We start from the raw sequence: 15,734 nt of genomic DNA on the forward strand, positions 1-15,734 counted from the left end.
ATCGAACCAAATTCGATGCGGATTATGATTTGTTTTGCAAAGTGGTGATAATTTCTACGAAAATTCAAGAAATTTTCTGAATTAATCCAGAAATGTAGTGCGAAGCCACGTATACATAAACTATTTTATAAAGCTGAAACCCGATTTTGGGTTTTTTGCTATGCCGCTAACTTATTGAAGCCAAGGCGAATATATGCGTTTATCATTTGAAAATAACTTAGATGTCATAATTGAGATGTGTGAATATATTTTTTTTAGTAGATGTTTGAAGTTAATTTTAATGTTAACCTACCATTAGGTCGTCATGACTCAAAACCTCGGCCGGTTAGAGTTCTCGAAGAATTCTCGATTGAAGAATAAGTCGAATAAGACTCAAATTCTTATAAGGTACGCAAAAATGGCTTAGTTAAAAAATTTTATACAACGCAAAAAACGACAACCTTCAACTTGGGTAACCGATGGAATCCAACTTGTAAACTATAAAGTAATAAATTTTACATTATATACCAGGTTTCTCCAATATTACACTTTTAAATTATGATATAGTTTGGTATACGGCAATGAAAGGTTTTTAATATCTTCAAGGTCATAAAAAAATTAATTCATAAATTTTGGGAAGTGTTAACCATATCTATACACAATAACATGTAACATGCTGATCGACGAACATTATAGAAGTCACAACATTAGAGATAAAATAACCCCGATATTTTTCCATAAATCTTGAATAAAATTTCCATCATCGTACGTAGGATTTTTTGAATATATATTAAAAAATGTAAAATTCCGAACGTTTTGGTTCGGAATAATCAGATTTTCCGATGCAAATAAATTTGGATACCAATGATGATTAACAAAGAATTCTATCTTATAATACGAATAATTAACTAACGCTAACATTATACTGTTGTACATTGTAATAAGTAATCTAGCACATTGTAATAAGTAATCTAGCACTGTACAGTGTGGCTCTAAAATATGTATGTATGAATATGAATAGTATGTTGAACAGTAAATCAAATGGACACCCATCAATTGAATCATTTTTTTTGGCAAAATAATCCAATAGCTGTCATCAATATTCCTTACCGGTCTGCACCAATGTACTCGTACCGAAATATCTCGTTATCACGATTCTCGTCACCGAAGGACGCGTTCGTTGTTCAGCGCCATTATGACCATTTATTGAGTGACAAAGAAAATCGGAACCCATCCGCTCGAGGTCATCCGAGACCAGTGCTCGGACCGGCCAACCAATCAGGAGTCTTGCGAGTGTCCCTGGCGCAACCGCCCCCGACAACAGGCCAGAGTCTGTGTTTGTGTCACGATTTTTAGTTTGCTTCTGAAATTTTGTTTAAAATTGAAATTATTCGGCAAAACAACCAACCCCATTGCTAGGTGACAAAAAAGGCCTTTAGCAACAAAGAGGAAGCAAGCCGTTAAGGAAGTAATGGAAGTGATGCAGAAGAAACACGAGCTAACGAGTTCATGAACAGGTAATTTACATGCCCGACAATTGGTAGACAAATAGAGAAAAAAGGGAAGATTGTTCTAATGTTTTGCAATATTAGCGAATCAAGTCATGACGCTTAAGTAAACCCTCCAAAAATCTGCTATGCATAACTAAATAAAGCTTATTATGATCACTTAATCACTTCCCCGCTAGTTATAAAGTTGTAATTTATGCTTTTATCAACACTTAGCATGCAAACGGACGCGAATGGCTGGGCAAATAAGCAAACATTAATCATTTCATCACTGGATTGCTCATCTACTAGAGCTTTGTGATTCATGCCAAAAAGCGTAACAAAACGCGCCGAGAACAATCAGAAGGTGCAGTGTGATAACAAAAACATACTAACGTCCGTATTTGAAAATGAAGTCAAACATGGGCTTCTCCGTCACCTTAGCAACCACCGTTGGAAGATCTTCCCCGGAACAACAAACGGAACAATGTGTTCGGTACGTGTCGATGCACTAACAGTGTAAAATGGATTGAAAAGTATCTTTCGGGTACTGAGCATAAAATAGAAGAAAAATTTGCTGAAATTTGTGTAGAAATTTTATTATTTAAAAAATGGAAAAAATAGATACAGTAGAACGCCGATTATCCGGGATCTGATTAACCGGCGGGCTTTTTATCCGTGGGCTTAAAAAATGACACCTAGTAGAATAGTTTTGAATTTTTAACCGTTCAACTGGTTGGATCGCAAGGAACTTGAGCGTTTTTTATAAAGAGTTTATCTAGTGCAACTCCCTAGAAAATGTTCCAAATATTAAGTAAACAATGACTTGTAATGTTAAAAATATATGAATTGACCTGTTGACCTGTCTTTTTCATCTTCAATTATTAAACGTTCATTGTAGAAGGGTCTGTTATCCGGCCGTTTCGAAAATGCCCGGATAATCGACGTTCCACTATTAGAAATACTGGCTTTAAATTTTATAAATAAGTTAAGTATTCAAACAAATAAGTGTTGCATACTAGTGGCTACTAACACTAGAGATTCTACACAACTTCGTTGGAAAAAAAATAAGCAGCATATTGTTAAACGATTCGTTAAAATCTCTTGCCCGTCATTTGTTACATTTCAATAAACTTGTCAATTCCGTGGTGAGACGAAAAAAACAAATTCTTTATTTTATCTGAAACCACAAGCAAGTAAACACAATTAACAGGTACGATATCGCGGTACCAAAACAAACGGAACGCAACGCACAACCCTAGAAATTGCTCTGCGCCTCGATTTGATGGTAATGATGATGTTATGATGTTTTGATGCTCGTACGAGTGGTTTGCAGCTGTGGTTCAACTTCCCGGCCCGCACTAACCACTCGAGGGGCTCGTAACCGCCAGTACCGGCCAGTGGATGTAGTATGTAAAACAGAAGAAATCGATTTACAGGCATGATGAATTTGTTGAACAATTCGTCCGCAAACACTTTACCGCCGAGTGGTGGTACAAGCGGACGGTTCATGTTTGCGTTTGTCCCGTAGCTTGAATTAGATTTTGCCGCACCATTCTCGAAATAGCTGTTGTAAGCAGTACCGAGACAGACCATTGGACCAGCGGACAACACGTTGCGTTTAAGTGCATCTGAAGCACATCGCTACCCATTTCACAACATTGATTGTATGGTACGAAAATAGAATTTCCAGGAATAATGGCTACGCACACGCTATGCGTAAGGTTAGGGTGGCTTTTTGATCAATTCTGCAAGAAGCTTTTTTAATAAAAATTAAAGCTAAACCCTAAATCTGTGATAAAGCTCTGGCAGAAGTAAAATATTAACGAGATTGGTAAAAATATACACAAAGTGTAATAAAAAAACTGTTTGTTTTTGGTCAATAATGTTTCATCATGTCCACATAAGTTATTACCCTTTTTTGAGCCAAAAACACGAAGATTTTTTCCTTTATACGTACTAATACCGTAAACTATTTGTAAGTTTTGAACAAGGGTATCACATATTTATTTATGAATTTTGATTTAACTGTTATTTTTCCCATGTTTTTTTTTGTTCAGCTGAAAATAAATATGGAGGATATAATTCCCACCAGATATATTTTAATAATAATTAATTATTCTTTGGGGCGGACCGGTGGCATGATGGTAGCAGCGCCGGTCTTCACACGAATGGACCGGACCAATCCCCCGTAGCAAGGACGGACTATCAGGCTTACGTGGTAAAAAAAACGTCGATGCGGCCTGGCCCCGTTCTTAAGGCAAAAAAATTATTCTCATGGCAATTAAATCACAAACTTCTTTTGTTTTCCTTATAACATCCAAGATAATCACGTTTATCCATCTCTAAAACTTTTTCCAAAAAATAAATTATTAATTCATGTGAATATATAATTATGTCACGCACTGTATTAACAAGGCAATTAACTACTCATCCAGCGTTATAAAAATGCTTCAACACTGGCTTGGACCATATCCTCCCATTTAATACTTGATTCATTGTTTACACTTTGAAGCATTTCGTTGCTCCTTTCCTGCGGAAAACCCACGGAGGTCATAATACAGCAGGGCTGCAATCGCCATGACTCATCACAATCAAAAGCCGCAGCGAAGTTGAGGTGAAAGCGCGAATCGCTATTATGTCAACGATCTGTGCACACTCCGCATGCGCTGCTGATGCTGGTGCTGCTGCAGCCGCAACGCAGGCCCCGATCTGGCCAATTTATCGCATACATCTTCATTATCGTATCGACTACAGATTGCTACCCATCCCGCCCGGTTAGGGGTGGTACTCGATTATCAAATTCAATTAGCAACCTTTTTGGGGCCAAACCTCGATGACGGCAATCCGGAGGGGAACAGGTGCCAACAATTACCATATCACATCGAAGGCAACGGAACGATCGTGCGAAGAAGATGGTTTTTAATCATTTACCATCGGCGAACTGCCCATTGAAACGGGGTTTCTACGGCGATGCGGGTGCATTCGGTACTGACCTATCCCTGTGTATCATTTTCATGTAGATATGTTTGTTGCTAGTCATATGAGCAATGCGCACTACGCAAGTAAAAACAAACGTGTTATAAGCTTAAAAATCTGTTCGTTTCAAAGTTACTGTCCGAAAAGCCAAGCAACGTCACAGAGCTCTGAGTGGCGACTTTAAACTTTAAAGTTGGCGGACATTCTCCTGTCCGATTTGAACGCAACTTAAATTTTCATGCTTTATATAATTTCCGCTGCTATCGTACGTAGCTGTTTTTTCTTTATCTTAAAAAGTGCCTCTTATGGATAAATTTTTGGGTTTTTTTAATCAAAACATCCTAAAATCTGCTTCAGGACCCTTAAAATTTAACGCTTAGCGATGCAAATTATTTCTTCTTGAAGGTTTCAAAAAAAAATCCTACGTACGATGTCATAAAACTGTATCAAATATTAGGGAAAAAATTCGACTGTGTTGTAGCTTTAACGATGCGGTCCCCATATTATCCGCCGATTAGCTTAGGTTGCCCGTCACAGGTACCACGCTGCTCCTGTTGTAGCGGCAAGAGGAATTACCCAAAGACAACGAAAAACAACTCTTGCAGCCGGAAAACAACGAAATAAATATTTGTTTTTTCCATATTTTTCATGTACATAAAAAAAATCACGACTTTAGTGTACTACCCCCTTAATGGTCCACAACAAGCTGGAGGCGCCTGGCCGTTTGTAGCAACAAGAAGAAATAAATAATTTTACAAAACGTAAATAGAAAGAAATTTTACAAAAATAAGCAATAAGACTTTAAATATAAAATAAGTGTAATAATTATTTATTACAATAATACTTCATAAAAAATCGAAAAACCTGATCAATCCTGATCAAACCTGATCGTCATCGAAGCTTCCGGAAATGATAATATTTCATGTGGCCATAATGTGATGAATCGTCAGCGGGTTGTTTGTGCTGTGTGAAATAACACTCATTCGCAGGGAACGCAGTTCGTTGCCCATTCTTGAACAGCGATGTGCTGCTGCCAATTTTGCGAGGACAACGAAACAAACAGCCATGAATGGGCAAGAATATGTAATCGAACCGTCCGATCAACTCCGCGCCGGCAGGTGTAAACAGTTCCCGGCTCATGCAACTCCGCACCCGGTAGATCTGATCATAATCGGCCGCAACAAGATGACAACACGAACAATTACCGAACCGAACGAGTTATTTCAATTAGAACTGATTTCCAACGTAGGAAGTCACCGGGGGAAGTGTTATCGCACGCGTAGCAAACCGAAAACCTTGGCAGGATGTTTTGACATTAACGCCTTCAAGTGCATGCGTACATACGGGATCAAACTGGCCAACTCTGGTTTTGGGGTAAAACATGTGCATAACGGTGTTGAAAGGGGTTGTTGTTATTTTGTTGCTTGCGGAGGCAAATGACGGAAGCTGGTTTTATGATGTTTGTTCAGAGGTACCCGATCATAAGGCTACTGGTTGAGGTGCAGCACGTGTTTTGCGCCAACCGAATCACTGCTCCAACAGCACCAGAAGTAAGGAAGGCCCGTAATTAAGTGTACAAAATAAAAAACATGCGGCGCGCCATGACCGGTACCGGGCGAAATATTAAATCGCTCCATTTTGTCCACAACACGACAATGAAACGGCCGGGTGTCATAATCAAACACGACGGGAGAGACGCGTCGGCCCACCAAATATCTGGTGGGTAAATATTTGATCGTTACGTTAATTAGTGTACACGAACCGTACCGCCTGAGAGTAAACCCCGCACAAACGCGCTGTAGAATTGCGTCAGTTCGTGTGTGTGTGTGTGTGTGTGTTGGGACAAATATTGGATCACTGCAAATGAGAAAACAAATAAGCACATTTCTTAAAGGGATTTTGGCAACAAAAGATAAGTGTATAGTGCTTTTCACAGTCACTAACACACATGTAACTATAAGCCAATGGACATGGGGCGGTGTTAGAACATTTCTCTCCGATAAAAAGTTCGAGGTTACGGTCTGGGTTACCAGGGCCACCCCCGGTCAAACGGTCGGGAGCAGAAAACGGGTAACTCGTACTTAATTAAACCGTATCGGGAGGATCGGGAGATGCAGCATACCAATTTGCGCTTACCCCACCGGCATCGCACAAGGTGTGAATACTAATTACTCCCGGTGGGGGGGGGGGGGGGGGGGGGGTGGGTGAGCCAGGGGATGACTTTGAAGTGCGCTCCCGACAGAAGTGCGTTGCGATAATGTGCCGTAAAGGACAATAATAACTGCAGATTCGCAGCCAGCGCAGGGTTCATTATTTGCACGATAATTGTATGATAAAAATGGCGAAAAAAAGGGCAATGAATGGTTTCTGGGTTATGCGCGCCAAACGGCTTCCAAGATCTTCTGGCTCCGCATTGAATCATTGATACGATAAGTGGGATTGTTAAATTTGAAAGTGAAATCTATATTGACTCTGCCAGCATGACATTATATATTTTTTTTCCAGTTTATCATCTCATTTTAAAAGTCTTCCATTTTTGAAAACTATTTTTTTAAATCCAATTTAATTTTGTATAATAGCAGCTTAGTAAACAGATGCAACAGAGACGATTAAATGTGTTAAAAATATCATTAAAAGTGGTTGAAGATATGCACAGAATGTTTTGAAAATTGGATTTAAATTGTCTGAAGAAATATCTGATCTACTTAAAACTCGGTTCTTAAGCCATTCTCGACACCAAACACCGCCTAGCCTTGGTATTTCCGATTAAACTCCACCACCGCCTAATGTGGTCTTAAACTTGACTTACTTTCTCGCACCGGATGCTAGGTACACTCGTGTACTGGTTGAAAGCAGTTTAATTAGTGCGAGCACATCCGAGCAAGAGCGCGTTTAACTTATCCAAACAGAAGCGTCGGTAAACAGATAATTGTGAATAAATTAACCACGTTTACTGCTCGAACGAGATTATTACTACGGTGACGACCGGCACGGTTCTCCAGCCACTCCGAGCGACTGGAATAGTGTTAAGTAATGAAACTAAGCCAATACACTGGACAATGTACACATTGAATCGGAATTACACATCCTTTATTTATGCTTATTACTCTCATGTCAGCTGATGCTGTTTCATTCATTCCCCTGCGATTAATCCATCTTGGCAGCATGAGGTTGCATGCAGTTTAGCGAATACTCGACAAACTTTAGATCTTTCATGTACTCGGTGAGTCGCTTGAAGTGTCGCTCAGTGTACGGGAGCGAGGCCTCGAGGTGTTTGTTAAGTTCGCTCACCTGAAACCGTCCAGCGAGCGCTTCCTGCAGCAGAACGTGCAACGCTAGCTGTGCGGGTCGGCAATTTTTGCTGTTCGTGTTCCACTCGATCGCATGCCGTAGCAGTCGTTCCTTGTGATCGTTGGACAACTTGCGGACCGTTTCCTCCAAACCATGCTCCTGCGTTTTGATTACCTCGTTCACGATCTTTAGCGTGTTCAGTGGTCGATCGAGGTTTAGCGAAAGGCGCAACGCTTTCAGAAGCTTTCGTTCGCTTAGCAGGTTGCTGAGTTCCTGCTCCTGTAGGAGTGTCTCTTTGCGTTGGTCTAGTTCCTGCTGGCGTTTGCTTTCGGTAACATCCTGCCACTGGATGAGCTGGGAATCTGAACCACCGCTGTAGAACGCGCTTTCGTTGCGCGTCACACATAACGCCCAGATACGATTTTCGTGTCGGTCAAGTGTCTGCAAACATTCGGAAGTTTTGATCGACCATAGTTTCAACAGCCCGTCGGCGCCGGCCGATAGTAGCTGCATGCCGTTGGTAAGGAATTCAACGCGCAGCACCGAACTGTCGTGCCCTTCGAACGTCTTCAGACAGGTCATGTCTTCCAGTGACCACAGCTTGATGCAACAATCAGCCGCGTTGGTGAGCAGAATTTGATCTACCGGAGAAAACCGCACCGCCCAAATTCCGCGCGTGTGGCCCCGGAATACGCCAACCACGCTAAGATCGCTTGCATCCCACAGTTTTGCTGTTTTGTCCTGCGACCCCGTCGCTATCAAACGATCGTTTGGTGAAATACACACGCAATTGATGTCTTTCTCGTGGGCCAGCTCGGTCAGCGCGCACTGCAGCCGGGGTAGTTCGTCTTCTGGTTCTTGGTTGAACTTTTTAGGAATTTTCCACGTCTTTAAACAACGGTCCTGACTGACACTGGCACACAGATTACCAGCATGCTTGCTCAGTGTAACGCATCCAACCACGTTCGTGTGTTTGAGTCCAATTGCGACACAGCGAATAGTAAACGGTTCTTCGCTAAAACTCCACAACCGGATCGAATGATCTTTCGACGAGGACAGCAGATACCGATCGTTAGCGGCCAGCGATAGTACAATGTCTGTGTGACCCTTTACCAGCTGACAGTTCATTGTGGTAGTGTCGTACACTTTGAAGTCGCTACTGTTCGTAGCCATCGCGAGGTATCGATCCTGTTTTCCGAGCAGTACCAAATCCAGGATTTCATCGCTGAACCCAGACAGCTGGTTAACACATTCGAAGCTTTCGCAACCATGCACAAAAATGTTATGATCTGCTGACACTACGGCCATCCGACCGAGGGATTGACTGTAGAACAGATGAGTTATTGCCAATCCGCCTTCTTCGGACGCTTTCGCTACGAGACTATTCGATTGCTTGTAAATTATTTTTGCTTTAGTCATTTCCCACACCTTTACCAGACCATCTTCTCCTCCGCACGCGGCATAAATTTTGTCTTTCTTCAGTTTAATGCCTGCAATCTTTATACCGGTCGGTAGAACAACGACCGACTCAAGCGCTTCGTAAACTGGGATCGTCTTAACCGCTTGCTGCGTATCGTAATTCCACAGAATGAGAATTTTATCTCTGCCCGATGAAACGATGTGCGTTCGATCCTCGGTAAACGATACACCCGTTACGCGCGAAAAGTGTCCTTCGAACGTTTTGATCAACTTGCGCGACTCATAGTTCCAGGCGCGAATCTTCGTATCGTCACCGACTGCAACCAAGATTTTGCTGTCCGCGTCTGGATGGAACACGATCACGTTTATCATCCCTTCGCAGCCACGCAGCGTTCCATGACACACCTGTTCCGTGGGATCCCATAGGCGAATTGTTGAATCAGCACCTCCACTAGCAATCACACTGTCGGATGGATTAAAGACCAATCGCGAAATTGGACCTTGGTGCATGGTTTTCCACATTTTCTTAACTGTATGCGTTTCAGCATCCCACATCTTAAGCAACCCGGAACGATGGCCGGACACGATGCTGGCTCCGGTGTTGCCAATGGCGAACGTATAGATGACATCCTCAGTAATTTCGCTGTCCGTTTGTACTTCACCAAGTGTAGCCGGTTCGTGCAGGTTATCTATCGATACAATACTTATGGTACCATTGTTTTGGCAAAAAAATTGCTGTCCATCGGACTTCCACGCCACTGTACCGCCGGTGTAGAACGCTTTGTACTGTTGTTTGATTTCGTACCTTAAAAAAGATTATTGCAGATGCATCAGGTATTGATTATTCATCTGTTTGAAGACCATGCTTTACTTACACTTCTTTTAGTTTCACTTTCGTATTCATTTTGCACTGTTTTTCTAATAAAAATTTCAAATTTATGTCGGGAAAATACGGAGCACGTGTATTGAAACGCGATTTGTTGTGACTGCGTGCGCGTTTTGACATTCGAATGTTTTCATTTGCTCTAGTACTGCGCACAAATGTGTGTTGTCAAAATACCAACTTGGTGCAGAATATTTTGTAGTGAACATTTGAGCATAGTTCCCGGGTTTGGGTCCCCAGTAAAATAATACTGATTGTAATCCAAAGTTCACATTCAATTCTTCAATATGCTGCGAACGTTTCGCATCCTTCAGGGTTTGTGTACTAAAAAGGGCAGTGTTATATCATCACTGACCACCCGGCAATCAATCGTCTGCATTCAACCCACCATCAACAGACCCTCATTCGGTGGGTTGGCACAACATTGCTCCACAAAATCGGCACTGACCAGCACAGAACAACCAGCTCGGAATGAGGAAAAAGCTACGAACTGGAACACAATTTACCACTTCCCGTCAATCATGATTACCGCCTCCTTGAAGAGGCTAAAATTTTATCCGGCGGTTTTCACCGGTATTTCCGTCCCAATATCAATGGGGATGGCGTACTTCGACATTTGGTCAATGACCACAGCAGAAATCATTGGAGCAATTGGTACAGTATACTTTGTCCGAAACAGTCCAAACGACAATAGAATAAACGATTTGCTCTTTTATAGGATTAACCACAACGATTACATTTTCACTGTTCGGCTTGATAACGGATAATCTCGTTGGTTTCGTGTACTGTGACGATCGATTGAGCAAGGTGAAGATTTCGTTTCTGGACGCGAAAGGAAAACGACAAAACCGGATCTATTCCGTGGATGATCTCGTGTCCCGAACTGAACTGCCCAAATCGTTCTTGAAGCTTTATTTTCCGGTGAAAAATCACGAAAACGACGATGTGTATAAGCTCGTTCATCAGTATGGCGAAATCTACGACGTACATGCGTTTAACAAAATATTTGGCCATGAAGTTGTTACCAAGTAGCATGCGCTAGCATGAGTAGAAACGAATAAAATGGATTGTTTGTAAGTTATTGAACAGTTGGGGTTATTTCTACACCAGTTGGTAATTCATCGGCGTGCTTTACTATTGAAGTTAGAAGCAAAACGAATCGAGGAAACTCAATATCCATCCAAGAATATCAATTGGTTTTGGTTCGGTTCGGTTGACCGAAACGTCAAATTGCGTACCATTTTGACACATCCCGCTGCATGTTTACGTCCTGTCAAACTTATCAACACAACATTCTTTTGGTGTGGTGGAGAAAACCGGTCCCAAGGAACGTAATGTTTTGCATTTAATTTTGTGCTATTTTGCATCGATCGATCGTCCACCATGCTTCGAAGCATAGTGTGCACAATTGTGCAAAGGTAGAACGAATCAATTGCTAACCAACCATCCCTCATAAACTGAAATACTCACACGCATTCTTCCCGGATAGGCAAACTGCTGCAGCACAATGCATCGTGCCGGTTGCAAGGATGTCCCAGTACGGGCCACACTTCATCGAACCGATCGTGAGCAGGGAAAAAATCGAAGAACTACAAACGACGGGCGATTTGTCGAAAATATCGCACGTACCCATCAAGGCCGCCCTCAACAACCAGAACTGTTCCGTGTTCTACGATCCACTGGTCAGCCAGTTCACAAATTATGTAATGAAACAGGGCAACAAGCAGCTTGCCCGCGAGCTGGTAGAGAAAGGTTTTGAAAACATCAAGCGACTACAGCTGGAACGGTACCATTTGTCTGAATCGGAAGAGGAAAAGGCAAAGCTGGAGCTAAACCCACGGAAATTGCTTCACCTGGCGGTAGAGAATTGTCGCCCCCTACTGCAGTTGACACCGATTAAGCGTGGTGGTGTGCGGTATCAGGTACCGGTACCGATTACGGAAAAACGATCGTACTTTATCGCGATGAAGTGGTTGCTGGAAGCGATTCGGGAAAAGGAACGTACGATACACTTGCCGGAAAAAATGGCATGGGAAATATTGGATGCGGCCGCCAACCAGGGGAAGGTGGTAAAGCGGAAACACGAGCTACATCGTCAGTGTGAGGCTAACCGTGCCTATGCTCATTACCGTTGGAGCTAAGTGCAGAAAACTAGCGCCAGATTAAAAACGAAGTCAATAAAAAGTAAATTAAATGAATAACCATTTATTGTATCACTTACGGAACGGCGCAACAAGCGATCCACCTGCGAGAACGGATAGAACGTTGTTAGCGGTGATGGTAAACATATCCAGTAGGCTTTGTTTAGTAGCTGTTCCTAGGTGAGGAACCACAACTGAAAGTAAATGATTGTAAAACAAAGAATTATATGGAAAAGAGATAAAACATACTAACCACTTACCACAATTCGGTAGCGATAGGAGTGGATCGTTAGTGTCCAACGGTTCCGGAGTCATGACATCCAATCCGGCAGCAAAAATCGTACCACTTTTCAGTGCTTCTATCAATGCTACTTGATCAATGATCCCTCCACGGGCTACATTGATCAACACGCTGGAAGGTTTCATCAGAGCAAATGTTTCGCGATTGAACATCTTGGTTGTTTGCTCCGTCAGTGGACAGGCTACGAACACGAAGTCACTTTCCCGTAGCAGAGTGGTTAAATCCACAAACAACGCACCCGCTTCATCACCTTCCGGCTTTCGGTTTCTACCCGTATACAGGCACCGTCCGATGTCAAATCCTTTGAGGCGCTTTAGAATCGTCTGTCCAATGCCACCAAATCCAACGATGCCCACCGTCGAACCGGGTACATCCTGTCCCAGCATCCACTGCGGACGCATTTCCCACTGCCCGTTGGCGATTTTCAGCCGACCTTCGTGAAACCTTCTAGCCGCAGCTAGCATTAACCCGATCGCAATGTCCGCGACTGGATCATTTACAACTTTTGGTGTATGTCCTAGAGCAATACCACGCTTGACAAACTCTTCCGCTTCTACATAATCCATACCGGAAGTCATCGTAGAGACCACCTTCAACTGATGCCCAGCTGCATCCAGAGCTTCCGAATCGAGTCGATCCGCCGTTAGCCATAGAATTCCTTCGGCACCGGAAATGGAACGCAGTATATCGGCACGGTTTGTACCTTGGCACACGATCACGTCACATCTGGAAGAGAGATACGATAAGGGTATAGAATATCACAGCTCGGAGGGTCAGCTTGCAAGGTCACGAGTGCAAACTTTTGCTGCAGCAGTTCGATGTAGCGGGTGGGAATGTCGGAACACGTTACTGCCAACTTCGGACGATGGACACCAAAATTGTGTTGCACTAGCAGTGGTTCCAGCATCTTTGGCAGTGATCGTGCGAGCCGTACAAGTCCGGTACGCATGATAAGCACAAAGAATTCGCTAATGGGCACGACAAAACACTTGTTTTTCTTTTTTGTTTTTCTTCTCAACGCCACGTGCTTAATAGTAAATAGTTCTGTAAAATTTAAAAGGAAATTCATGTTGAATACCGAAACGATCACCACGTGTTCGAAAAGGGTTCAAAAACATTTTTTTGAATCCCCGTTTGCTGTGGGTTTTAATTTATTTTAATCACCTTTCTAATTTTTTGATAAATATAATTACCTCTTCTCCTTTCGGAATTTGTTGTTTTACACATGATCGATATTCTTGCCGATAATTTCTATTAGTTTTGCTTCATTAATATTTTCAGCTGATAGCAAACTGCTGATAGTTAACCTTCTTCTTTCGTCAATGTTTCATGTAGGAGCTTGATAAAATATTTCGTATTTTTGATTGCAAGACTTGTTCAAATAAAGCAAAATTGTTATCAGTCGTGTTTGTTTTACCGGATGAGGTTACAAAATAGAATTCCAACGACGAGTATCACCGCAATAGCATTTGGTAACGTGAACTGTGTGGCAGCGATCCGATCAACAGTGTCAATATGAAGATCCTGCTGCTGTTGCTAGTTTTTGTTTGTGTGTTGTATATTTTCCATCGGTAAACAGTGACCTTCTGAAGTGAAGCCATGAGACGACCGCGAGTTTTGGTAACCCATCATCAGGTGCAGCCGGTAGCATTGAAGTTACTGCGCGAACAGTGAGTATCAGTATTGATGCTATGGCTGGGCACACACGGGACGTCCACGTCCTGCCCACGTCCACACCAACTTCGTGCAAAGCCGAACATAAACGCCTATCCTTTACCGTACGCACGAGCGAGACAGCATTTGTCGTATGATCAAGCCCGTTATGCTCTGTACGCGTCATTCTAATAGTTATTTCCGATTCCTTTTTCACTTCGTGCTTTGTGGACGGCTTGTGGACGCGTCCACGGCAGGACCCAATTTTTTTGAATTTTTGTATGACTTCGTGGATTTTGGACGTCCAGTGGACGTACGTGTGTGCCCAGCCTATAAGTTTCCGATTAGTGGATTCGGAATAGCTATTCTTTTTCCCCATCCTGCTAGTTGTGACGTGATCGTACCCCAGGAGGACTTTCCATCCCGTGCTAAAATTCTTGATCTCTGTTCGGGTATTGATGGACTTCTGTGGACCAACTACAAGATGAAACTCGATCGGGAGGTGTTGGATGCATGTGGACCTCAGCTGAGAGCAGTTTCGGTTACGATGAATGGTGTAGATTGTGTAGACACTGCAGAATTGGCTAAAAGGAAAATTCCCCTTGGGCACACACCGTTCATCCCAAATAATGCCGTAGCGGACTTGGCAATTGGTCTGATGGTTGCCGCAAATGATGGATTGTTGCGTTCCTGCGACGATTGTAACTCTCGCCAATCAATCCAAGGTTCCACTGTTGGAATTGTTGGATTTGGTGGAATTGGACAGGTGATCGCCCGAAGATTGCAAGGGTTCAATATCGGTACAATTCTATACAGTGGTCGAACTCCTAAAACCAGTGCTGATAGATTTAATGCCCAGCATGTTCCGTTCGAGGAGCTTCTTGTACGTTCCGACTTCATTTTCATTAGCTGTCCTTTAAACGACGCCACACTCGGGTTGTTTGGTCGCAACGCATTTGCAATGATGAAGTCCTCCGCCATACTTATTAACATTGCACGAGGTGCGATAGTCGATGAGCCCGCATTGATCGATGCCTTAAAAGGTGGTAAAATAAGAGCGGCAGGATTAGATACCGTAACTACGGAACCATTTACACCAGACAGTGAACTGTTTCAATTACCCAACTGTGGTAAGAAAGTTTTATCGACAATTATCCTCATATTACATTTCTTTTGTTAATGTTTCTGCGTTTGGTGTCTTCACAGTGATTGTACCACATTTGGGAACGGCCACGAAAAGAACGCGGGACGAAATGGCTATACGGGCGGTGGAAAATTTAATCCATGGATTGCGAAATGAAACGATGCCATCACAATTTCAATAAAACAAAATGCCACCACTAGTTTTACCACATATCAAAGGCACTTTAATGGTGTAAAAGGATGTTAATTGATTACAAATACTAGTAAAGTTGGATCTCTATTGCCTTCCAACATAAAATTACCACCTCTAAACTCTATCTACCTGTGTATAATCAGTCATAACATTTCCGAAACTACCAAATTATTACGTTAATTACGAGTCGTGCTCATACAAACCGTTTTAATTCCTTTTTTTTTGGTTAGGTTGGCTCACAGAGAGTGGTTTTTAATGCAGCATT

General features: G+C 42.5%; 5 protein-coding genes across 5 annotated transcripts; 3 read left to right on the forward strand and 2 right to left on the reverse strand.

Annotated features, from left to right (window-relative positions):
* Window positions 1-7,592: 7,592 nt before the first annotated feature.
* LOC128715458 (transducin beta-like protein 3) lies at window positions 7,593-10,059 on the reverse strand. The gene is made up of 2 exons (XM_053810361.1): window positions 10,031-10,059; window positions 7,593-9,960 (listed from the first exon to the last, which is right to left on the reverse strand). Exons 1-2 carry the CDS (start codon window positions 10,057-10,059, stop codon window positions 7,593-7,595), a joined length of 2,397 nt encoding a protein of 798 aa, XP_053666336.1.
* Window positions 10,060-10,325: 266 nt separating this feature from the next.
* LOC128715463 (transmembrane protein 186-like) lies at window positions 10,326-11,070 on the forward strand. The gene is made up of 2 exons (XM_053810365.1): window positions 10,326-10,692; window positions 10,757-11,070. The coding sequence occupies exons 1-2, from the start codon at window positions 10,326-10,328 to the stop codon at window positions 11,068-11,070; spliced, it is 681 nt and encodes a 226-aa protein (XP_053666340.1).
* Window positions 11,071-11,421: 351 nt separating this feature from the next.
* Window positions 11,422-12,179, forward strand: LOC128715462 (28S ribosomal protein S7, mitochondrial). Its single transcript, XM_053810364.1, has 2 exons — window positions 11,422-11,456; window positions 11,528-12,179. Exons 1-2 carry the CDS (start codon window positions 11,422-11,424, stop codon window positions 12,177-12,179), a joined length of 687 nt encoding a protein of 228 aa, XP_053666339.1.
* A 72-nt stretch (window positions 12,180-12,251) lies between these two features.
* Window positions 12,252-13,429, reverse strand: LOC128715459 (glyoxylate reductase/hydroxypyruvate reductase-like). Its single transcript, XM_053810362.1, has 3 exons — window positions 13,281-13,429; window positions 12,440-13,206; window positions 12,252-12,373 (listed from the first exon to the last, which is right to left on the reverse strand). Exons 1-3 carry the CDS (start codon window positions 13,427-13,429, stop codon window positions 12,252-12,254), a joined length of 1,038 nt encoding a protein of 345 aa, XP_053666337.1.
* Window positions 13,430-14,079: 650 nt separating this feature from the next.
* On the forward strand, window positions 14,080-15,458 carry LOC128715460 (glyoxylate reductase/hydroxypyruvate reductase-like). Its single transcript, XM_053810363.1, has 3 exons — window positions 14,080-14,150; window positions 14,521-15,263; window positions 15,340-15,458. The coding sequence occupies exons 1-3, from the start codon at window positions 14,080-14,082 to the stop codon at window positions 15,456-15,458; spliced, it is 933 nt and encodes a 310-aa protein (XP_053666338.1).
* The last annotated feature ends 276 nt before the right edge of the window (window positions 15,459-15,734 follow it).

The sequence above is a fragment of the Anopheles marshallii genome, chromosome 3 (assembly GCF_943734725.1).
Source record: "Anopheles marshallii chromosome 3, idAnoMarsDA_429_01, whole genome shotgun sequence".
Classification (NCBI taxonomy): Eukaryota; Metazoa; Arthropoda; class Insecta; order Diptera; family Culicidae; genus Anopheles; species Anopheles marshallii.

Bases quoted from the DNA above. Each gene is read 5' to 3' on its own strand.
- LOC128715458 (XM_053810361.1), bottom strand. From the start codon at position 10,059: ATGAATACGAAAGTGAAACTAAAAGAAGT. The intron at 9,961-10,030 runs GTAAGTAAAGCA...ATCTTTTTTAAG, and splicing joins AAAGTGAAACTAAAAGAAGT to GTACGAAATCAAACAACAGT.
- LOC128715463 (XM_053810365.1), top strand. From the start codon at position 10,326: ATGCTGCGAACGTTTCGCATCCTTCAGGGTTTGTGTACTAAAAAGGGC. The intron at 10,693-10,756 runs GTACAGTATACT...GCTCTTTTATAG, and splicing joins AGAAATCATTGGAGCAATTG to GATTAACCACAACGATTACA.
- LOC128715462 (XM_053810364.1), top strand. From the start codon at position 11,422: ATGCTTCGAAGCATAGTGTGCACAATTGTGCAAAG. The intron at 11,457-11,527 runs GTAGAACGAATC...CTTCCCGGATAG, and splicing joins GTGTGCACAATTGTGCAAAG to GCAAACTGCTGCAGCACAAT.
- LOC128715459 (XM_053810362.1), bottom strand. From the start codon at position 13,429: ATGCGTACCGGACTTGTACGGCTCGCACGATCACTGCCAAAGATGCTG. The intron at 13,207-13,280 runs GTTTGCACTCGT...TCTCTCTTCCAG, and splicing joins ATCGAACTGCTGCAGCAAAA to ATGTGACGTGATCGTGTGCC. The intron at 12,374-12,439 runs GTAAGTGGTTAG...ATTTACTTTCAG, and splicing joins CCTATCGCTACCGAATTGTG to TTGTGGTTCCTCACCTAGGA.
- LOC128715460 (XM_053810363.1), top strand. From the start codon at position 14,080: ATGAGACGACCGCGAGTTTTGGTAACCCATCATCAGGTGCAGCCGGTA. The intron at 14,151-14,520 runs GTGAGTATCAGT...CCATCCTGCTAG, and splicing joins TTGAAGTTACTGCGCGAACA to TTGTGACGTGATCGTACCCC. The intron at 15,264-15,339 runs GTAAGAAAGTTT...GTGTCTTCACAG, and splicing joins GTTTCAATTACCCAACTGTG to TGATTGTACCACATTTGGGA.